At 39.9% G+C, this 24,698-nt stretch overlaps 1 protein-coding gene across 1 annotated transcript; it reads left to right on the top strand.

Moving 5' to 3' along the window:
• Fgl1 (fibrinogen like 1) lies at positions 1-24,698 on the top strand. The gene is made up of 7 exons (XM_042699774.1): positions 1-63; positions 4,063-4,243; positions 14,136-14,295; positions 15,003-15,100; positions 18,479-18,567; positions 18,721-18,908; positions 24,520-24,698. The coding sequence occupies exons 1-7, from the start codon at positions 1-3 to the stop codon at positions 24,677-24,679; spliced, it is 939 nt and encodes a 312-aa protein (XP_042555708.1). The 3' UTR covers positions 24,680-24,698.

Below are 24,698 nucleotides of genomic sequence, written 5' to 3'. Positions count from 1 at the left end.
ATGGAGAAGATACTCATTTTCGTCCTTGTTGCCACAACTCTGATAATAAGCAGGGAAAGCTGGGTAAGTTTATTGTGAAACGCTTATTGTATTTATAATGCTTGCCTTGACTTGGATTCTTTCTTTTGCAGAAAATTTACATTAACTTGTCACTAAAAAAAGCTAAGGGTGGTCAGACTCTGGTGGCTCACACTCATAATCCAACCTATTCAGGAGGCTAAGATACCAGTCTGGGTAGGAAAAGTCTGAGAGGTGCTTTTTTCCAATTAACCAGAAAAAGCCAGAAGTGGAGCTGTGGCTCAAGTAGTAGAGTGCTAGCTAGCCTTGAGCAAAAGCGCTCAGGGACAGTGCCCAGGCCCTAAGTTCAAGCCCTAGGACTGGCACATACATACAAAAAAAAAAAAAAAGCTAAAGGTGGAAGGAGGGAGAAGGAAAAGAGTTCGTGTAATCACTTGGCACATAGCAACACTTACCAAATACTTCATTTTTAAAAAAGAAAATATCAGTATTCACTACAAATGAGTACAATATTTAAAAATTCACTGACTTATTTCCTTGTTACTATAATCTCAAGAATTTTAAATTGGTCATATTTATAATTTGTATTGGGCACTATTAGTATAAATTACCCAGATTATTTTAAATTAGTCACAATAAATATGTCAATTATGAGTCAGAAAGGACAAAATACTTACTCAGAGTGCTGGAAAAAAAAGAAAAATCCTACATTTTAAATAAGTTTCTGCAGGGGCTGGGAAGGTGGCTCAGTGGTAGAGTGCTTGCCTTGCATGCATGAGGCCCTGGATTCGATTCCTCAGCACCACATAAGCAAAAAGAAAAAAAAAGCTGGAAGTGGCGCTGTGGCTCAAGTGGTAGAGCACTAGCCTTGAGCTGAAGAGCTGAGGGACAGCGCCCAGGCCCAGAGTTCAGCCCTACAACCAGACAAAAAAAAAAAAAAAGTTTCTGCAGTTTCACAAAGATTGTACATACTTGGCCTGTAATTCCTTCAGTTATTTTTAAATTGCACAGTGCATTGTGTCTAACATTATCATAATCAATTTCCCCACTATTGCAAAGCAACACAGGATCTAGACACCCTAAATGCTCTTATTGTCCATTTTGTACACTATTTGACCTAAGGAGGCTAAGCTAACCACCCTCTCAGGATAAATGAAAGGCTAAAGGAGAAAATAAGAAAAAATCCTGGGGAAATGGGATTCAGTGACTGGAGCTTGGTATGAAGAGAGGCCTTTATTATAGCTGTTCCATTGTTATGACTTTCAGGGTTTTTATTGCTTTTGGAGTTTGTTTTTTGTTTGTTTGTTTTGGTACTAGTACTAGGGCTTGACTGCAGGATCTGGGTGTTGTCCCTTAACTTTTTCACTCAAGGCTGGTGCTCTACCATTGAACTACAGCTCCACTTTTGGCTCTTTGGTGGTTAATTGGAGACAAGAGTCTCATGGAATTTCTTGTCTGGGGTGGCTTCAAACTACTGCCCTCAGATCTCAACCTCCTGAGTAGCTAGGATTATAGGTGTGAACCCCGGTGGTACTCATAACTGACTTTTAGTTTTAGGAGTTTAAAAAATATTAATAATTTACTTTACTATTAATGTAGAGATGATATACAGAGCAATTACAATTACATGAGTCAAATAATTCGTATATTTCCTTTCATACATTGTCTTCTGACCTTTAGTTTTCAGTTTTTGTCATCCTGAAATTTATTATCTGAATTATTTGCTTTACCTTAAATTAGATACCTAAAATATGCAAAATGGGGGGAGGTGTAGTCCTAGAGATGGGCGGGCAGGGATGGTAGGGGAAAAACAAAGGAGGCGGCAACAATGCTTGATAAGAAATGTGCTTATTACCTTGCTCATGGAATTGTAACCCCTCTGTATGGTATTTTCACAATAAATAAAAACTTATTAAAAATTTTTAAAGGGGCTGGGAAGGTAGCTCAGTGGTAGAGCGCTTGCCTTGCATACATGAGGACCTGGGTTCCATTCCTCTGTACCACATAAGCAAAAAGAAAAAAAAAGTCGGAAGTGGCACTGTGGCTCAAGTGGTAGAGTGTTAGCCTTGAGCTGAAGAGCTGAGGGACAGCGCCCAGGCCCAGAGTTCAGGCCCCATGACTGGACCCCCCCCCCCAAAAAAATTTTTTTTTAAAGATACACAAAGCACTGACAAAATTTGTCTTGAAGTCCCTTTTGCTACTCCTAAGGGCTCTCCCCAAATTCAGTACAAGCAAGAATCTTTAAAGCAGCATCCCGGCCTCAATAGCTACTCCTAGGAGACCTATCTGTGCAACTCTCCACAGTTCATCTACCAAATTTGCTTTTATTTTGGAGAGCTTTGTTCAGTCAGATATCACATTAGAAATGAGCTTAGACTCTTTCACATGCAATGTTGGTGACTCATGTCCATAATTCTAGCTATTAAGACAGCTAAGACTTAAGGATGACAGTTCAAATCCAACATGGGTAAGAAAGTCTGTGAGATTCTTATATCCATTTAACCACCCAAAGTGCAAAGTAGAGCTGTGACTCAAGTGGTAGAGCACTAGCATTGAGCAAAAAAGCTCAGGGACACTGCCTAGGCCCTAAGTTCAAGACCCAAGTCTGAAACGAAGAGAGATAGAGCAAGAAAGAGAGAGAGAGAAGAAGAGAGAGAAAAGATAGAGAGAGAAAGAGAGAAGCGAGAGATTAATGATATAATAAACTGAATGATGGGGCTGGGAGGGTAGATCAGTGGTAGAGTGCTTGCCTTGCATCCATGAGGCCCTGGGTTCAATACCTCAGCACCACATAAGCAGAAAAAGCCAGAAGTGGCGCTGTGGCTCAAGTGGTAGAGGGCTAGCCTTGGGCTGAAGAGCTGAGAGACAGCACCTAGGCTGAGTTCAGTCCCCACAACCGACAAGAAAGGAAGGAAGGAAGGAAGGAAGAAAGAAAGGAAGAAAGGAAGGAAAGAAGGAAAGAAGGAAGGAAAAACAAAGTATTAAAGCAAATTCAGTAGAGTTCCAACAGCAGCTAAATATGTGAGATACTGGAGGATATGAGTGCCCCTTATAAACATAGTTTCCCTTATAAACATAGCATAAAGTTTAAATTACATTTTAAGATCTACAAATACTACAAATACAAATACAAATGCTACAAAAGCAAACTCATTTTTTGGTAGGCGCTGGTGGCTCATGCCTATAATCTCAGCTACTCAGGAGCCTGAGATCTGAGAATTGTGGTTCAAAGCCAGCCTGGGCAGGAAAGTCTATGAGATTATCATCTCCAGTTACCACCAGAAAACTGGAAATGGTGCTGTGCCTCAAGGTGGTAGAGCATTAGCTTTGAGTAAGAAGAGCTCACGGACAGTGCCCAGGCCCTGAGTTCAAGTCCTACAGCTGGCAAAAGAAAAAACAAATCAACTCAATTATTTAGGGGCTTGACATACTGATGATACAATTCGTTTCTACAAAATCCTTTACTGTTTGGAATACACAGAGGTGATATGCAGAGATTGAGATAGGCTTCATGAACTGGGAGGAAGCCAGTTTCCGCTTATCTTCCAGACATTCAAAACCAATTCTTCTTCTCAAGATTGAGCTCATTAATTTGTATTATGAAAATACAAATATAAAGTTCTTATCAGAGCCATTCTGATTATTATTTTATTCTTTTTTTGTGTGTATGTTAGTTATAGGGCTTGAACTCTGGGCCTAGGCACCAAATCTCAACTCTTCAGCTCAAGGCTAGTGCTCTACCACTTGAGCCAGAGCTCCACTTCCAGTTTTCTGGTGGTTTATTGGAGATAAGAGTTTCACAGTCTTTCCTGCCCAGGCTGGCTTTGAAAGGCAATCCTCAGATCTCGGCCTCCTGAGTAGCTAGGATTACAGGCGTGAGCCTTATTCTTCAAATAGTAAATAGTATGAGAACATTTCAAGCCACTTTCTGGCTGGGATAATATTCTGCAATAGGTCAGTTGGAGACAAAATGCAATCGTTGATTTATTGATATTATTAGCAGCTTTTGTTTCCCATGAAAATGAGATGTTCATTGCTTTGCAGGCTCTGGAAAATTGTTCCCAGGAGCTGGCACGACTCAGATCCCAGGTACACCAACTGGAAACCCGAGTCAAACTGCAGCAAGTCACAATTGGGCAGCTTTTGCATGAGAAGGAAGTCCAGTTCCTTGATAAAGTACAGGAGAATACCGTCATTGACATTGGAGGCAAGAGGCAATATGCAGGTCAGAAGTGATTCTCTTTAAGTGCTTCAATAACCTGCCACACATATACATATTCAATTATGGTAGTGGGCATTTGAATCAGTCCTTTTTTGTTTGTTCTGAGACAAAGGTTTCACTATGTAACTAGGGCTGGCCTTGAATTCACAATCTTCCTGCCTCAGCCTTCGAAACACTGCAATTACAGGAAAGTCTTGCCAAGACTCCTTTTTCTGTTCTAGTCAGAAGCAACATAAGACATTGTGTCAATTTTAAATACCTTCTACATTATGTTACACGTTTATGTATTAAGTACAGGAAATGTTTACTATGAATGCTAAATATGTGAGAATTTCGATAGTTCCATAAGAAATCAGCACCATAGGTTTTGGGGTTGTTTTTGCCGGTCATGGGGTCTGAACTCTGGGCCTGGGCGCTGTCCCTCAGCTCCTCAGCTCAAGGCTCTACCACTTGAGCCATAGTGCCACTTCTGGCTTTTTCTGCTTGTGTGGTGCTGCAGAATGGAATCCAGGTCCTCATGCATGCAAGGCAAGCACTCTACCACTAGCCACCTTCCCAGCTCAGCAAATAGATTTTTAAACTTTGATTGTATCCAATGATAATTGTGAATTTTTATTTTATTTTATTTTTTTTGTCAGTCGTGGGGCTTGAACTCTGGGCCTGGGCGCTGTCCCTCAGCTCTTCAGCTCAAGGCAAGCGCTCTACCACTTGAGCTACAGCGCCACTTCCGGTTTTCCGGTGGTTTATTGGAGATAGGAGTCTCATGGTCTCTCCTGCCCGGGCTGGCTTTGAACCGCGATCCTCAGATCTCAGCCTCCTCAGTAGCTAGGATTACAGGCGTGAGCCACCAGAGCCCGGCTAATTGTGAATTTTTATATGTGAACTTTTCCTTTGTGTGTTATATTTGTAAGATTTTATCTTCTCTGTTTTGTTTTCATGTTTCTTCTGGTGATGTCTTTTTATATTATTCAGCCTGGTTTTGAACTCTCGGACTCAAGAAAGCCTCTATCTCAGCCTTATATTAGCTGAGAACAGATGCACCCCACCATACCCAGTTTTCACTTCTGAAACTCTAACATATCCTAGATGGAAAATATGGGAATACTGTACAAAAAGAGATCAAGAAAGGAAAAAGAACCACACTTGTTAGGAACATAAGAGAGTAACTTGTTGATATGTATATTTTATGGTTTAATTATTTTCCTTTTGATTAAGCCAATATTTCCCTTGTAGAAATGAAATGATTTTGAATTGTTAATATATTACACTCATCAATGCATATGTCATTATTTTCCATGTAAGACATCCACTTGACTTTTTCCAGATATGTAACAGGCTTCTTTTAGAGCAAAGTCACTTTTGGAGACAAAGGGAATGCTATCTAGAGCACATTGTTTATATGTCTATTCCTGCACTATCATAACATGTTGTAATTTCTCTGTTTATGAATGTATCTTGTGGTCAATTATCTAGGCAGTATATGAGGTTTGAGATTTTATTTTACTCACTTTCCCTCCTTATTAACCATCAGGATATTTAAAAAAAATAGTTGACCCTTATACTTATGGATGAAAGTAAGATAACGCATAGAAATAGGAAAAACAACGAGAGCAAATACAACTTGGAAAACATCTGACTATAATTAAAAGATTTTAGGTGTCAAAGAGATGCCAAGCTTATAGGAATAAAATATATTTTGTGCTTCTGTACACACTAGTGTATGATATAAGAATTTGGGGAACTACAGAATGATAGCTTCAACAAAATTCTTCCTTGTCTTTCTTTACCATGATCTTAATCTCTTTCTGCTAAAACCCTTTTTCCTGAGTTCTAAAACCTCTGTTGCCCAGCATCTTGACCCTTAGCATCTGAATGCTACCCCTGGCCTGTGGTAGAACCAATGAATATAGAGCAAGGATGGCTGTAGGTCTGGACACAAAGAACAAAAAGGGGCCAGGGGACAGCCTGGGGAACATAAAGGGAATGTTCTGTCTGAAGCAGTAGCGATAGGGAGAAGATGGACAAAGAAACAGGAATTGGAACCTAGGAAGAGAATTACTGTGGAGATTAGGCAATGCCGTGAAAGACAGGTAAGAACGTCAATCTAAAAGAAAGCAGTGTCAGTAAATACTCTTGGAGACAGTGATTCTAGGCCAAGGCTACTCATGAGAAGCACGCAGGGACTTTTTACAATGTTGATGCCTAACAAGAACTATGAAGGGTTGAGATTTTTCTCTGTTTGGAAGCTAATGAGTTATTCTGCAAGGATTCTAGCAGAAGATATGGACTCCTGAATGAGAGACATGAGCTTTGGGGTTGTAGCAATGTCCCTTGTTCTCAAATACCAAGAGCCCAGCTCGGCAGACATTGGGCCGCATTATAGCTGGCAGTGTTAAGTTTAGGGAACCATAATTTTTATTCCTAATTTACTTTATTGTTATTATAGAGGTGAGGTACAGAGGAGTGACAATTACATGAGTCAGGTAATGAGTACATTTTCTTTCATACAGTGTCTCTTCTGTTCCCTTCCCTCCCTCTCATCTCCACCCAATGTTTTATAATGGGTTACAAGCAAAGATACCCAGTCTTTGCCACAGAGGGAGATATTGTTTTATTTTGAATGAGCAGAAAATAAAACTACTGTCATTTTCAAAAAGAGACACTAATTCTATTTTCCAATGCTGATTACTATACAAATATCATTTTAAAGATAGTTCAGCACATAAACTCTGCTGGCCAGACATGTAGAAATGTACTTCATCCATGGAGAATTATCTATAAACTATGCCTCAGTCCCCCTCCAGGCCAATTAAATGTACCTCCCTACAGAACAAGATGATTTGTGTTTTTACTGTTGGGTGTGATTGAGAACAGTCAAGACCAGAACCAAGTTTCACCAAATTTCTTCCCATGAACTAAGAATGCAGGTGAGATGAGTCAAGCGGAAAAGGTCAGATAATGTGATGTCAGGAAAATGAACCCTTAGATATGTATTTTAATGTTTTTACTTTCATGCATGTGTTTCTAACACATTTATAAGATTACCTCTTTGTTGCTTTGTATGTCCCTCCCCCACAGTATAACCCCTGCTTTCACTATATTTGATGTCAGTATAACTTGTGGAGGAGATGGGGAAAAACCAGTTGTTTAAGGATACAGGTGGACTGTTGCAACAATGAGAAGTACAAGTTGTCATGTCCAAAACGAGCTTTACAACGTCGGTGCGGGGGGGGGGGGGGGCGGGGAAGGGGGGGGAAGGAGAAGGATTGGGATTGGGGGGGAGGGGGAAGGATGGAAAGGGATGTGAAGGGTAAACCAAAGGAGGAGGCTGCAATGCTTGGTAAGAAATGTACGCATTATCCTGCCCATGTAATTGTAACCCTTCTGTACAGTATGTTCACAAATAAAATTAAATTAAATTAAAAAAAAAAAAAGATTCAGGATAGGACCTGGTGAACATGAAGACAAACTATTTAATCGGAGTTAGAATTGTGGAGTCAACTTTATCTCTGGGTAGGGAAAGGAACTGGAGATTGAGATGGATTAATCATGCCCTCATAATAAAATATCAATCCTCAATATGGATCTACAATATGGATTTACAAATGTAGATGTCTACAAAGTAAGGAAACAAAAGCTCTGAATTTGATACCCTTCTAATCATTACCCTATGTGCCTCTTTATTTGTCTGATCTTGATATGTGTACTTTACAATAAACGTCTAAGTATAGCATTTTCCTGAAAAAAAAAAAAAAAAAAAAGAATGCAGGTGAGGAAGACTTTCCTTCTTTCAGATGGTTCCTGTGGTAGTAGTTCTGTATGCTACCATTTTTATTGGTTGAAATTTGGGGGCTTGATTATAATTCAGACAGGAATCTACTCAGGAAAAATGAAGCAAACTGGGCACCCATGCCTATAATCTAGTGGCTGAGATCTGAGGTTCCAGGTTCAAAGACAGCAGGAGAGTAGGTGAGACTCTTATCTCTAATTAACTACCAAAAAGTGGAAAGCAGTAATGGGTCAAGTGGTAGAATGCTGGGCTTGACCAAAAAAAACCCCAAAAAACCCACAAAGGACAGTCCCCTGGGCCCTAAGTTCAAGCCCCAGAATACCCCCCCCCCACACACACGCATGCACACACACACACACACACACACACACACACGCATGCACACACACACACACACACGCATGCACACACACACACACACACACACACACACACACACACAAAGCAGTAATTCTGAGAGGTGCTTATAGATTTAAAGATACATTACCTTTTCTAGTTCTAAATATTTAACTCCTGTTTTGTCTAGGTTTTAGACTGTAAGGATTTTTAGCTCTTAGAATTTGTTAATAAATTTGAATAAGGTCCAGACTTGTAAGAGAAAAAAAATCCTTGTATTTTTAGCCCACACGTTACCTAAATCTATGGTCAGCTGATGGTTATATTATGACAGATAGGATAATCAAACACCAATTTAATGGGTTAGGTAATGGTAGGATGCAGACAATATGGTATTTGTTACTAGGACTGTGTAACTAATCATCATAAGTCTTAGAACCTAAAACTCCAGACCCTTTGTTGAGCATGTAGTATATATACTATGAAATAATATATAAGATATAAGATCCTGTTCACATGTTTATGTTTATGAAGCTTGACTTGAAAAAAAAAACACATAGTATCTGTGTAGATATAAATTCCCTCGTTTTCATTTACAAGTTGCTGTATTTTTACTAAATTAGTTATTTGTTGAAATGTAATTTGTTGCATGGTAACAAACATCTAATTACATACAACCTAGCTATTTGTACAAACAATACATACTATTATTATACGCTGTGTAAAAATCCTGTATAATTAAATGGTATCTTTTTTTTTTTTTGTCAGTCGTGGGCCTGCACTCTGGGCCTGGGCACTGTCCCTCAGCTCTTCATCTCAAGGTTAGCGCTCTACCACTTGAGCCACAGTGCCACTTCAAGCTTTTCTGCTTATGTGGTGCTGAGGAATGGAACTGAGGGCCTCATGCATGCAAGGCATGAGCCACCCAGCTACTAAATGGTATCTTTTTAGAGCCATAGGTATGATTGGGTTATGAATTAAAAGATTCCTGTGCCAAATTCCCATCCATTGGTAATAAATCTCAACCATCTGGCATCACATCTGTTCAGCCAACCAAGACTGATGGTTGTGCTGTGACTTCAGACCTCATGGCAGCCTCTGGAGGCAGGATGAGACAGGTTAGGGTGTAGACTTGGAAGTCTGGTTTCAAAGTCCCATTGCTTATCTTGCTAGTTGTGGTCTCTCGCACATTCATTAACACTTATGTGTCTTATAGTCCTTATTGGTAAAATGGAACAGAAGCATTTGTTTTGAGGGTCTAATGAGATATCTTTTAACTCCAAAGAAGTAGTCAGTGAATGTCTATTATCTAGGGCATGACCAGGTCTTCTCTCCCTTGCTTCAGACACAGAAGTGGAGTTTCAGAAAGCATTTGATCTGGCTTAGCCGAGACAGAAATCAAAATTCAGTAAGTCTAGGAACTTTTGTCACGGTCACATAAACATCAATACCAGCTAACATCATGTTTCAAATGACCCTAGCAGGAAAGATTATCCCAAAAAAGTCACTCCCTCCATCTCAAAGAATAATGCTATTGCCAAATAACATACTTCCTTTCTCCCCCTAGCTTTCTTAAATTGCATGGGGTGGGTGGATGATGACTATGGTTCTAGCATGTTCCAACATCCTCTGTGAAATGGCAGCTGCTCTGTTGGCTTTCTTTTTAAATGAAGAATGTTCCCGTGCCAAGCACGGGAAAGCATGTGCTCAGGAGGCCAAGAGGGTCGTGAGCTCAAGGCTAGTCTGTGCTACATAGTGAGACCCTGTCCCAAAGACAAACAAAATAAGTATAGGGTACTTAGTGTCTCCCTTTGGTTCTCAACTTTGAGCTTCAGCCACCATTCAGAGAAAATAGAAAAAGTCTTTTTAGTAGGCTGGCGTGCCTCTTTGTAAGGCTTAAACATTTAGCCTTCCAACATTGTTTGCTTTCTGCAAGAACTATTCACATCACACAGTTTAATGCAGCATTTGTCACAGAAGTCAGAATTCCCTGGCTTCACTCTAGTATTATGCAAATATCCAAAAACCTGTACTTGAATTTTAATAGTGTCATAAATATAGAATTCTTCTAACTTTGCCCTTCTCCCACCTATTCAAGGGTGGGGGTGGAGTGGATCACAACATTTTTTTTTGTTGTTGTTGTTGTTGTTGTTTTTGCCAGTCATGGTGCCTGAACTCTAGGTCTGGGCACTGCCCCTCAGCTCTTCAGCTCAAGGCTAGTGCTCTACCACTTGAGCCACAGCACCACTTCCAGCTTTTTTTGCTTATGTGGTGCTGAGGAATCGAACCCAGGGCCTCATGGATGTAAGGCAAGCGCTCTACCACTGAGCCACCTTCCCAGCCCCGATCACAACATTTTGAAAATCACAGTTTTAAATATATAGGTAATTTTTTTTTCTCAGTCATAGAGCTTGAAGTCAGGGCCTGGGTCCTGTCCCTGAGCTTTTTCCTCTCAAGGCTAGCACACTACCACTTTTATTTGTTTTGTTTTGTCTGTTGTGGGGCTTGAACTCTGGGCCTAAGCGCTGTCCCTCAGCTCTTCAGCTCAAGGCTAGCGCTCTACCGCTTGAGCTACAGTGCCACTTCCCACACTACCGCTTTTATTCTTCAAGTGGTTGATTGGAGATGAGTCTTCACATGGACTTTCCTGCCTGCAATGCTCAGATCTCAGCCTCCTAAAGAGCTAACATTACTGGCGTTAGCCACTCTGGCACCCAGCTCAATATTTTTAAACTCTATATTAATCAAACAGGCAGCAAAAATACTAGTGTGTTTTGCTTTTGGGGGGGCGATGTATACAATCTTGGGCCCTGAGGATTCGACTCAGGACTTCTACTTACAAGGTAGGTGCTCTACAGTTTGAGCCACCTTTTAGCCCCATTTTATTTTGCTTTGCTTTTGAGACAGGTTCTCACTATGTAGCCCAGGCTAGTCTGGAACTCAATATCCTGCTGTCTCTATCTCCCAATTATTAGGATGACAGATCTGCACCACCGAACCCAGTTTGTTTTGTGCTTTTCTGCTTTGTATTTATGTGTTGGTGCTTTTGGTTTTCTCTTGTTTGTTTGAGTGTGGCTTTTCTTCATTGAACCTTTCTTGTGGATATTAAAATAGTTCTCTGCTTTTGAAATGTTTACTCTACTTTACAGCAATCCTTTACATTGTTGCCAGATAATCCAGGTTGTCCTTGTACTTTCACTATAACAAACATGGAATCAGTCACTTTTCTGTGGTGTCTGGCTTTTTTTTTTCCTGAGGAGAAGGAATTTTTTTTGAGAAGGAAAAATGAAAAAACAAACGAACTCACAGATGGCATAAAATAAAAACAAATACTAAATGTTGGCAGAAATCCCTATATTCATGAAGTTTTCCAAAGGCAAATGGTATAGCTAATTATTTTCATATTTGCCTGGAAAACAGTCTAAACTTAGTGAGTCTTTGTTATTTAGTTCATTGGTTGGAGAGTGAATATTAGAATAAAAAAGAGTTCCTTTTTCTAAGTGGGGTAAAAGGTGCTTACTTTAATGAAAGTGTTAATATTTAGCTATAAGATTTCAGCTTTTTAATAACATTGAGCTAGCTTCCTGAAATCATTTTTTTCTTTTTTCCCCTGCTTTTCTTCTTGCATAGTTGCTCAAAGAGGGTCCATTTTTTAATCCAGCATCTATAAAAAGCATTATGCTTTTGACCTCTGAAAATAAATACATGAATCAACTCTAAATTCTTACAAAGATGAACATCTTACCAGAGTAATATAGGATTGATCTTAGTCTTGTGAGGGCATTGGAAAATGAATAAAGTTCTTTGGCTTTTTTTTTTTTTCCTGTTGCCCATTCATTTTTTTTTAACATGCAGTCTATTTCCTTCTGTAATAGCAACAACAAAAACCAGTTCTAGAAAAATCTTACATGAGGGCTGGGAAGGTGGCTCAGTGGTAGAGCACTTGCCTTGCATGCATGAGGACCTGGGTTCCATTCCTCAGCACCACATAAGCAAAAAGAAAAAAAAAGCCGGAAGTGGTGCTGTGGCTCAAATGGTAGAACGCTAGCCTTGAGCTGAAGAGCTGAGGGACAGCGCCCAGGCCCAGAGTTCAGGCCCCACGACTGGACCCCCAAAAAAAGAAAAAAAAAAAAAAGAAAAATTTGACATGAAAGCAATGAATAGGAAGGAAGAAGGAATTTTAAAACACACCATAAGACTAAAATAATTTAATTTGGGGATTTTTTAAAAAGAAATTGATAAAAATGATTAGAGTGGCTGGGCGTTGGTGGCTCATGCCTGTAATCCTAGCTACTCAGAAGGCTGAGATCTGAGGATATCTCAGCTCAAAGCCAGCCCAGGCAGGAAAGTCAGTGAGACTCTTATCTCCAATTAACCACCAGAAAACCGGAAGTGGCGCTGTGGCTCAAGTGATACAGTGATAACCTTGAGCTGAAGAGCTCAGGGACAGCACAGCACCCACGCTCAGAGTTCAAGCCCCATGACCAACAAGAAAAAAAAATGATTAGAGTAAAAATGTGCAAGATATGTTAAAGCGTTTTTGCTTAAAATCTATGGCTGGAGCCTGGCTACTCAGGAGACTGAGATCTGAGGATTGCTGTTTGAAGCCAGCCCAATGCAAGAAAGTCTGTGAGACTTTCATCTCCAGTAAACTACTCAGAAAAAGCCAGAAGTGGTTCAAGTGGTAGAGTGCTATCCATGAGCACAAAGAAGCTCAGGGACAGCACCCAAGCCCTGAGTTCAAGCCCAGAATGGGGGAAAAAAAATCTCTGGCTGGTTTTTTTTTTGGGTCCGGTTATTGGGGTCTGAACTCTGGGCCTGGGCACCGTCCCTCAGCTCTTCAGCTCAAGGCTAGCACTCTACCACTTGAGCCATAGCACCACTTCCGGCTTTTTGCTGTTTGCTTATGTGGTGCTGAGGAATCGACCCAGGGCCTCATGCATGCAAGGCAAGCACTCTACCACTGAGCCACCTTCCCAGCCCCTGGCTGGTTATTCTTGAGACTACCTTTTTATACTGCCCACTAGTTCAGTCACCCTACAACATGGCCTCCTGGTTTTCTAAATAATGCTTAGCCATATTCCTTAAATCTGCACAGATCAATCTTGAATGCCAAGTTAATTTTCCTACTCTCAAGTAGCATAAGAACTAATATTACTTTTTGGTGACAAACTGATAACTGTTTTATTTCAAAGACCAAAGAAATACCCTGGCAAAGAAGAATACAATGATGAAAGAAATAGCAGAGGCTTGTAGTTTCTAACAAAAATATTCACAAATGTGTGGACTGTTAGACATTTCAGTGGGCCAGTAAAAATGAAATATCTGGTAAAACTGACAGGTTATAAGAACTTAAAACAAAAACTGACAAATGAAAAATGGAATTTGGGGAATGGGGGAAGGAACTGAAAACAATATGATTTATAGGACTCTTAAGTCAAGATAACCAATACTAAATTATTTGTTTGGTGTTCCATTTTGACTTTCAGTTTTAGATTTATAAGAGAGATAAGTTCCACTATGTTGTCTAATAAAGCTACACATTTCTCTTAATATACCATAATTAACTGAATATAAGTGATTTGGTTTTTAAATTGCTTTTTATGAAATTCAAAAATAAGACAATGATCACTATTTCATTCATTTTGTTCTCCTGGTCATACCACAGAGTCAGATGACAAATCCTGGGAGAGGAAATAAGACTTTTATTTACACTAAGTCTTTTCTTAAAACTTTTCATAACAAAGTTTTACATTGTTTCACCAACAGATTGCTCAGAGATTTTCAATGATGGATTTAAGAACAGTGGATTTTACAAGATCAAACCCCTTCGGAGCTCAGCAGAATTCTCTGTTTATTGTGATATGTCTGATGGAGGAGGATGGACTGTAATTCAGAGACGGTCTGATGGCAGTGAGAACTTCAACAGGTGTGTTAGTCACTAGACTTTATTTGGAGTAATAAATGTAAGATTTTTTTCTTTTTTTTTTGCCAGACTTGGGGCTTGAACTCAGGGCCTAAGCACTGTCTCTGAGCTTCTTTTGCTCAGGGCTAGTGCTCTACCCCTTGAGCCACAGCGCCACTTCTGGCTTTTTCTGTATATGTGGTACTGAGGAATCAAACCCAGGCATGTTAGGAAAACACTCTACCACTAAGCCACATTCCCAGTCCTAAATGTGAGAATTATAAGTTAAACCTTCTTATCATATCTGAAGTTCATTAGTCGGACAGACTTTCATTTTTTGTTCTCTAAGTAAGAATACTGGGCTTAGCGATGGTGGCTCACAACTGTAATCCTAGCCGCTCAGAAGTCTGAGATCTGAGGATCGAAGCCTGAGCAGGAGAGCCCATGAGACTTTTATCTCCAATAAACCACCAGAAAACTGTATGTGGCATTGGGACTCAAGATGGTAGAGCACTAACATTGAGCAAAAGTGCTCAAGGACAGTGTCTAGCACCTGAGTTCAAGCTCCACAACCAACAACAACAAAAATAAGTACTTAGTTCACTGGAAGTGAACTAAGAAAACATTGGAGGTTGGGGGTAGAGAATGCAGCTTGGGTTCTACAGGTGTTTATTCCAATTTTGCTAACACTAACTTTGGCTGAAATTATCCTTTGTTTTAAAATTTCTTAGAGGCTGGAGTGATTATGAAAATGGCTTTGGAAATTTTGTCCGAAGAAATGGTGAATATTGGCTGGGTAATAAAAATCTTCACCTACTGACAACACAAGGTACGTGTTGTCTGATGTCAAGTTCATTTGAAATACAAAAGAAACAAACTTAACTGCCATCCACGAATTCAGACAATGGAACTAATTCAATAACCATCATGATTTGCAGATGGTGTAAATACCTGTTTAGCAAAATTTCCTTTTGTATAATGTGGCTACTTAAAACTAAGAAGGAGAATAAAAAGAAACTGAAACTGGATGGGAAAAGGATTGTTTGCTCATATATATTTTCTATTTCTCCCCTGCCCCTCTCTCTCTGTATGTGTGTAATGGGGTTTGATTGCTGGCCCTTTGCGTTTTCACTCAAGGCTAGGGCTCTCCTACAGAGCCACAGCTCTGCTTCTAGCTTTTTGGTGGTTAATTGAAGATATGAATTCCATGGACTTTCCTGCCTGGGCTAGCTTTGAACTGGATACTTAAATCTCAGGCTTCTGAGTAGTTAGGATTATAGGCATGATCCACCAATGCTTGGCATATTTTCTATTTCTTAAAGGGAAATTTAATGTCATGATCATTCTCAATAATTTTAAATGAATGAAAATGACATATCGTATATCAGTTATCTACGGTGACAATAATATGGTGTTAACAAGCCCATTTGAAATAAAGTGACATCAAAATAACCACTATTGATTGCTTCTCATAAATCTACAGAATAGCTGAGTGGTTTTGCTGATCAGGGCAGGGCTCTGCTGGTTTTGGCTAGCCTGGCTCACTACTCTGTGCCAGCATCCTGGTCAGAGGGAGGCTGGCTGCTCTGAGTGGGCCTCAGATGAACATATTTAGTGCTGTTCCATATGGTCTCACTTCCCAGCTTGCTAGACTGGACTTGCCCTTTTATTAGAGTCAGGGCTTCAGTAAGAAAGTGAAGCACATAAATCTCTTGAGGTCTAGGCTTAGAACAGGCACAGAGTCATTTTTTTCCTTCTACTAGTAAAGAGCAAGTCACATAAACAGCTCAGAGTTAATGCATTTCATCTATTATGATTATTATTGTTGGTGCCAGAATCTGAATTCTGGGCACACCCTTGCTAGACAGGAACACTTCCACTTGAGCCACACCTCTAGCCCTATTGTGTACTTGTTATTTTCTGAGCTAGGGTCTGGTTTCCTGCCTGAGCATGTACCTGCCTATTTTAGACTTACTGATATAACTGACATGATAGGTATGTGCCATAAGCCACCACATTCAGCTGCCTTCCATTGAGGGAACTTTTGTTCCTATTTTCAGCCTTCTGGGTAGTGTAGGATAAGAAGCATATGCTACTGTGTCCAGCTATGAGTGAAGAAAAGATCTCTTAAACGTCTCTGCCTGTATTGGCCTCAAACTGTTCTCTTCTTGTTTTCAGTCTCCCAAGTGGCTAAGATTATAAGCATGATCCACCAGTGCCCAGCTCTCATGTATTAGTGTTTATCATGCATAAGTACAAATATATGCACATCAGTGATTAAGTATGCTAAAACTGCTTTCACATTCAGATATCAACTCTTCAGAAATATCTTTTGACTTAGGTTTGTTGATCGTATTTTCTAATAGTCATCCCTATTTGTGCCACCAAGAACATTTGTACAAAATTCCTCTACAATCTCTGGCAATCTTTTCCAATGTCATCCATTTCACATGATTTAATGCTAACATTATCTTGATCTCATGAGCCAGTATCAAAGGAAGGTTTTCAGATAATGAAGCAAAATTCCTATATCTTCTTGGAGTTGTTTTAAAGATTTTGCTAGCTGATCTTTTATAGTCCCAGGAAAAAAAAATAACAGTACTTTTACTTGTAGGCAACAGTGTTGATATTATGATATATAGTAACTTGAATACTAGAGACTACATATCACCAAAAAAATGACATAAATAAATTAGTACTTATTTTTGAGATCAAGATTATTATTATTACTATTATTTGGATTAAGAAAATTATTAAACTATTAAGATTCTTTAGAAGTCTATCCTTTCATTAGAATTTTTTTTCCATATTGAGGCTTGAACTCAGGGTCTAAGCTACCCCTGAGCCACAGCTTCTTCTGGCTTTTTGGTGGTTAGAGATAAGAGTCTCACAGACTTTCGTGTCTGAGCTGGCTTCAAACTATGATCCTCAGATCTGAGCCTCCTGAATAGCTAGGATTACAGGCATGAGCCACTGGTGCCCAGTTGTAAATTATTGGTAAACGTTAATAGTCAATGACATGTCATGCATTTTATTAATTTTTCCTAACATACACTAGTTGTATAAGGAGTTTTCAATGGGATATTACCATGTATCTGTGCAATATACAGGATGTTCATTTTATACCTTAAATTGCACATGCACACACACATACACATATTTTAACATTCTTTTTTTTTTTTTTTTTGGTCCAGTCGTGGGGCCTGAACTCTGGGCCTGGGCGCTGTCCCTCAGCTCTTCAGCTCAAGGCTAGCGCTCTACCACTTGAGCCCCAGCACCACTTCTGGCTTTTTGCTTTTTTGCTTATGTGGTACTGAGGAATCAAACCCAGAGCCTCAGGCATGCAAGGCAAGCACTCTACCACTGAGCCACCTTTCCAGCCCTATTTTAACATTCTTGCTAGTAGGCCACATTTTACCACTAAATTTGTTTAAAATTTGAAAGTGCATAAAGATTTATAGCAAGATGTCACTCAATTTCATTACATATAAGTCTGTCTTATTCCCAGACTCAACTCAAGGTTCCAGATCCCTGGTCTCCTGTGCATTCACAAGCTTATATGCAAGAAAGAGGAAATGGGAAGGAGAGACAGAGAAAGAGCAAAAGAGAGGGAGGGAAGAAGAGAGAGACTCAGACTCATATTGAATACAATCTCAATTTTTTTTCCCCCATCCTGGGGCTTGAACTCTGGGCCTGAGTGCTGTCCCTGGACTCCTTTTACTCAAGGCTAGGGCTCTACTACTTGAGCTACAGCAATACTCTCAGCTTTTTCTGTGATTAATTGGAGATAAGAGTCTCACGGACTTTCTTGTCTAAGCTGGCTTCAAACTGTGATCCTTAGATCTCAGCCTCCTGAGTAGTTAGGATTACAGGCATGAGCTACCAGCGCCAGGCTAAAATCTCAATTTTAAAAGCAAGGTTTTAGTAAGGGAAGAAAAATGATTGCCTTAAACAAATAGGTAAAGCTTAGGTTTCTCAGTCTTCATTTCCACAAACAACTCCCTCTTTCCTACTTTTCTTAACATGTACTATGTTTTCTTCCAGGACCTCTAACCAGACACATGTAGTTTATCAATAAGCACATTATAGATCATTCTCCCACCTTCCTTTCCTCCTTTCCTCTCTCTGTTTCCTTCCTACCTTCCCTCCTTTCCTTTTATGCATTTTAGGAACTACCATTTCTTGTTTTGTTTTTTTTTTTCTTCAGGAGACTACACTTTAAAAATTGACCTTGAAGATTTTGAAAAAAAGAGCCGTTATGCACAATATAAAAATTTCCAGGTTGGAGATGAAAAGGTATTAAAATTTTCATGAATTCATACTGAAAATACACACTATAACTCTGAAGTCAGAAGAAATTACAACACACAGAGCCTGGTTTTTATTTATTAAACAACTTGTTTGTAAAATGATGGCCACTGATAGTGAAACTTACCTCATTTCTTCTAGAATTCCTATGAGTTGAATATTGGTGAGTATTCTGGAACAGCTGGAGATGCCCTCTCAGGAAATTTTCACCCCGAGGTGCAATGGTGGGCTGGCCACCAAAGAATGAAGTTCAGCACATGGGACAGAGATAACGATAATTATGAAGGGAATTGTGCAGATGAAGATCAGTCTGGCTGGTGGTTTAACAGGTTTGATGCTTTATAAAAATACTTGTTGGCTGGGAATGTGGCTTAGTGGTAGAAGGCTTGCATGAAGCCCTGGATTTGATTCCTCAGTGCCACACAAACAGAAAAGGCCAGAATTGGTGCTGTGGCTCAAGCGGTAGAGTGCTAGCCTTGAGCAAAAGAAACTTAGAGACAGTGCTCAGGCCCTGAGTTCAAGCCCCACAATTGGCAAAAAAAAAAAAAAATCTTGTAATAGCATTAGTAATATTTCACTTGTGGCATTAATTATAATATATGATATAATGTCAGTTAAGTAGTTACCCTTGTTAGGATTCTTCAGCAGTGAAACATATTTTGTTTATGATACGCATTTACTGAAGTTTGAAAGGTGTGCCATAGAAACAAATTAGTGGTTTCACAAAGAGTATTTGCCAACTGAATTACGGATGATATATAAATAGAAGTTGATACAAAAAGATAGCCTATCTACCCACGAAAAGTATTCATGGCCTATTGTAAACCAACTAGCGCTTCCCTTCTTCTATCTTAGCCATTGTTATTGTCATTTTTACATTTTGTTTTGTTATCTGTGCAATTCTTCTTTTCATTCATTCTGACTTTTGTTAATTCACCGAATCCAAGACCTCCCAATTCAGAACTTTTGGCTACTTACTTTGAATATTTCAGTATTACTTTATAGCAAGCTTATTCCATTTTTGGCTGTACAAAGTTCTTCCATTTCTTTCATTTACTTATTTATTTTATTTTTCTTTATACCAGTCCTGGGGCTTGAACTCAGATCCTGGGTATTGTCCCTGAACTTTTTGCTCAAGGCTAGCACTCTACCACTTGACTTACAGATCCATTTCCAGCTTTTTGTTGTTGATTGGAGATTAGTCTCACAGGCTTTCCTGCTTGGGCTGGCTTTGAACTGTGATTCTCAGGTCTTAGTTTCCTGAGTAGCCAAGATTACTGGTATAAGCCATTAGCACCCAGCAAGATCTTCCTTTTATGGACTTGAAATCTACAGTCTTATGCATTGCCAGATTTTCTCTTAGTGGCTATAGAGTAATTGTAATTTCTTTCCAAAATTATTCTTCAAGCACTGAATGAGAGGCTATTTATTGCATTCCTCAGTATTTTCTCTTCTCTTAGCCAAATAACTCTGATTCCTTTAACCTAGATGGGTTCCAGACAACTCCTTTTATTATAATCACAGAACTCAGGAAGGAATGGAAACTTCATGCAGAAAATCTTCTCTTAAAAGTGATCTAGTAAGCCTATTGTGTCTGCAAAGCAGATGTGCACCACTTGTTAGACAGTGCATGAGCTCTGAACGTTTTCTCATAAGAAGACAGGAGCCATGCCAAAACACTTGGACATTTAAACTTTCCATTATGGAATCTTTGGTGAGTATTTCTGAGGTGTCAGATTTTCCATATAATTGAGAACCATTCATTTAAATTCCACCATCCATCTCTGCACTTACTTTGTCTTAGTGTAAGTACTTTCCAAGCATTTTAGAAATTCTCTACCCTATTGATTGGAATATGCCAGACATATGTTAGGTTTTCTTCAAGTTATGAAAATCCTCATTATGACAATAACTACTGCTACGTGCTGGTGTTAGTGTGGTATGCTCAGTGTTGACACAACCCATAAATAATACTTTTTCTGGCTTTTAAATTAGAGTCAATTTAATGTTTGGCTACTTGTGAAGGAACTGGAATATAGTTCCTTTACAGAGAAAGGACAGAGAAACAAAATTTCTTTTCCAGCTTTCTAAATGAAAAGTGATCATCTTTGCCCTGTTGGCTTTCCTTGTGCGCATTCCCTTATCCTCCTCTTTTTTTCCTTTGTTCTTCAAAGTTAGCATTATTTAAAACTTACCTATAACTCACAAAGCCATCAATAGTCAATCAAAAATCAATCTGAGCTGGGTACCAGTCACTTGTGCCTATGATCCTAGCTACTCAGGAGGCTGAGATCTGAGAATTGCAGTCGAAAGCCAGGCCAGGCAGGAAAGCCCAAGAAACTCTTATTGCTAATTCACTACCAGAAAAGCCAGAAGTAGAACTATAGCTCAAGTGGTAGAGTCCTAGCCTTAAGCAAAAAAGCTCAGGGACAGTGCCTAGACACTGAGTACAAGCCCTGGGACCAGCACAACCACAACAACAAAAACCAATCAGTTTGCCAGGCACTGGTGGTTCATACATGTAATCCTAGTTGCTCAGAAGGCTGCCATCTGAAGATAGAGGTTCAAAGCCATCCAGCTAATTCTGAGAGACTCTTATTTCCAATTAGCCAGCAAGAAGCCAGAAATGAAGGTGTGATGAAAGTGGTAGGGCATTAGTCTTGAGAAAAACAAACAAACTAAGCAAGATCTCTTGGCTTTGAGTTTAAGCCCCAGTAAAAGCACAAATAGAATAAAATTATAAACTCAATCTGTTTGATTTTTTTAACGGAATTCCCATATGCAAAAATAATCACCACTATCAACATGTGATCAAAAGCATGTTCCAATTGGCTGGCTTGCTGCACTTGAGTAGAAAGTGGTGCAGATATTGATGTAGGCAAGTAAATGATTTGCTTGACAATAAAGATGGGGGGATTCAGGAGGGAGAATGAAAAGGAGCTACCTACGAAAAATCAAACACGCCAAAGAGAAAGTAGATTTTTTTTTTCCAGGAAGTTAGCAGTGTTTCTACCTTACTCGATGCTAGTACTATAGTTTACCTATCATTCTCACTATATTTTCTTCTTTACTTTGCTCTCCATGTCCTGCAGTTCTAGTTTACATGTATTGTTAACACTCCATAATTATTCCTCAGTTAACAAATCAAGCACAGAGCATTTCTGTCTTCTCTGCTTTGTAGTCTTTTCATGCTTCTTCTTTACCAAAGAGGCACAAACTGTTCCTCAATGTCATGCCATGTCCAGGCTGTTACAGAAACTGAACGATGCTGGAAATTTGGTGGTCTCAGGACACTAAGTGACAATACAATCTGCTTCCTATTAGAGTTCACATCACGACCAAATATAAAAGTATATGTAGTAGACATTTCTATATAAAATGCTAAAATATTGATCCTGAAGGCTCAACATACATTTTTTTCTCTGTGTGTGTTGATACTGGAGCTTGAGCTCAAGGTCTGGGTGTTGTCCCTTAGCCCTGGGGACTGTCACTTAGCTTTTTCACTTAGTCACAGCTCCATTTGTGGATTTTTGCTGGTTAATTGGAGATAAAGGTCTCACAGACTTTCCTGCCTTGGCTGGCTGTGAAGCTCAATCCTCAAATCTCAATCTCTTGAGTAGCTAAGATTACAGATGAGCCACAGGTGATGGCTCTTTCTGTTACTTCATTTTATTTCTCAGTCACGGGGCTTGAACTCAGGGCCTGGGCACTGTCCCCGAGCTCTTCAGCTCAATGTGAGCTCTCTCCCACTTGAGCCACAGCACCACTTCCGGTCTTCTGGTGGTTTATTGGAGATAACAGTCTCATGACTTTGCTGCCCATGCTGGCTTAGAACCATGGTCCCAGATCTCAGCCTCCTGTATCTAGGATTACAGGTACAAGTGCCTGGCTTTCTTTCTGTTATTTTAAAACACAATAGGAGCGGGGCGCTGGTGGCTCAAACCTGTAATCCTAGCTACTCAGGAGGCTGAGATCTGAGGATCACAGTTCAAAGCCAGCCTGGACAGGAAAGGCCATAAGACTCTTATCTCCAATAAACCACTCAGAAAACTGGAAGTGGCACTGTGGCTCAAGTGATAGAGCACTGAAGAGCTGAGGGACAGCAACCAAGCCCAGAGTTCAAGCCCCATGACTACATACCAAAACAATAAAAACACAATAGGTTCTTTTTTTTTTTTTGTCGGTCGTGGGGCTTGAACTCTGGACGCTGTCCCTCAGCTCTTCAGCTCAAGGCGAGCGCTCTACCACTTAAGCTACAGCGCCACTTCCGGTTTTCTGGTGGTTTATTGGAGATAGGAGTCTCACGGTCTCTCCTGCCCGGGCTGGCTTTGAACCGCGATCCTCAGATCTCAGCCTCCTGAGTAGCTAGGATTACAGGCGTGAGCCACCAGCGCCCGGCTCACAATAGGTTCTTAAATGTCACAAGTTTAGTAGTTAGTGACACCATTTAAATTACGAGGACTTCCGGGACAGTCAATAAAAAGCAAATTACTAAGCTAAATGATTCAGTCAGCCATTCTGCATTTATGGATGAATTATGTGCTTTTGTAGTGTGTATGTGTGTGTGTGTGTGTGTGTGTGTGTGTGTGTGTGCGCGCGCGCACGCATGTGCGTGCACCCACACATGAGTGTGCTCCAGGCCTGGTGCTTGAACTCCAGACCTGGGCACTGTCCCTGAGCAGCTAGGATTATAGACATGAGCCAGCCACAAGTGCCTGGCTTGAATTATGTCCTTTTTTTGGTTCATTATTTTGAGGGTTCTATAGATTTTTACCTTGTGAATAGTCCTCTTACACCCTAATGTCTTGACATTTTAAATCACTTAAATAAAGAAATGTATGCTAGTATCACAATAATGCAATACAGAAAATAATCACAGATTTCTTATAATGCATATATACCAAAGACAAATACATGTTCAGACTTCAAACCAGGAAGAGGATCATTTAAAGAACTTTATGATAACCTAATAAATCTACAGATTGGTGTAATGTATGTTAAAAATTAACAACTCAGACAGATTGTTAGTTGATGGTTAGGAAAATTTTTAATGGTTTAGGCTTTGCTTGCTTAACTTTTGAGATTGACATAATTGATATGCTAGGGATTTGAAGAGGAAGAAGGAAGGTAGTTTGAATTGCAAAAGTCACATCTTGGCAGCACTGATGAACCTCAGAGGGCAAATAAACCAGAGAAGTGGCAGCAGAGGCCTTGCCCCACATCTGCTTTCCTAATCAGGACACAAAGGTGCCACTGCTCTGATCAGGAGAATATAAGACGGGAGGCCTCAAGGTCCCTTTTCTTTGCTTCTCTTTCTTTTTTGTTTAAAAGCGATCGGGGCCAGGAACCAATGGCTCACACCTATAATCCTAGCTACTCAGAGGTTGAGTTCTGAGGATCACAGTTCAAAGCCACCTAGAGCAGGAAAGGCTATGAGACTCTTACCTCCAATCTACCACCCAAAAGCCAGAAGTGGAGCTGTGGCTCAAGTGATACAGCACTAAGCCTTGAGCAATGGAGCTCAGTGATGGCACCCATGGCCTGAGTTCAAGCCCTAGGACTGGCCCCAAATAAATAAATAAATACAAAAATAAAAGCTTTTGAGAATGGAAATGCTTAGGTTTTTCCAGAGACTTTACAAGTGGCCCAATTGGATCTTCAGATTTGTTATGGCACATAAAAAACTATGTTTCTTGAAATTTCCCTCTTTGGGGAAATATATTCGATTGTTTAAGAAATGTCAAATGTTATAGTTTACAAGTTTTGGTCATTTGCTAGTAAGGTAAACAGTTTGCAAAGACTTCTCCTCTCCCCTCTTCTCCCCTCCCCTCCCGTTCCCTCTCTTCTCCTCTCCCCTACTCCCTTCCCCTCCTCTCTCCTTTCCTCTCCTCTCCTCTCCTCTTTTTTCATGCTGAGTGTTATCTCTTTTTTTCCCACCAGGTGTCACTCTGCAAATCTGAATGGCATATACTACCAAGGCTCCTACACAGCCCAAACCGACAGTGGGATTGTCTGGTACACTTGGCATGGATGGTGGTATTCTTTGAAATCTGTAGTCATGAAAATCAGACCGAATGACTTTATTGCAAATATTCTTTAGTGTTCATGTTGGGCTTTCA

Source organism: Dipodomys spectabilis, unplaced genomic scaffold (assembly GCF_019054845.1).
Source record: "Dipodomys spectabilis isolate Male_0828 unplaced genomic scaffold, ASM1905484v1 ptg000009l, whole genome shotgun sequence".
NCBI classification, from domain to species: domain Eukaryota; kingdom Metazoa; phylum Chordata; class Mammalia; order Rodentia; family Heteromyidae; genus Dipodomys; species Dipodomys spectabilis.
Note: the sequence above shows the minus strand (reverse complement) of the source record. Positions and strands in the feature narration are given on the sequence as shown.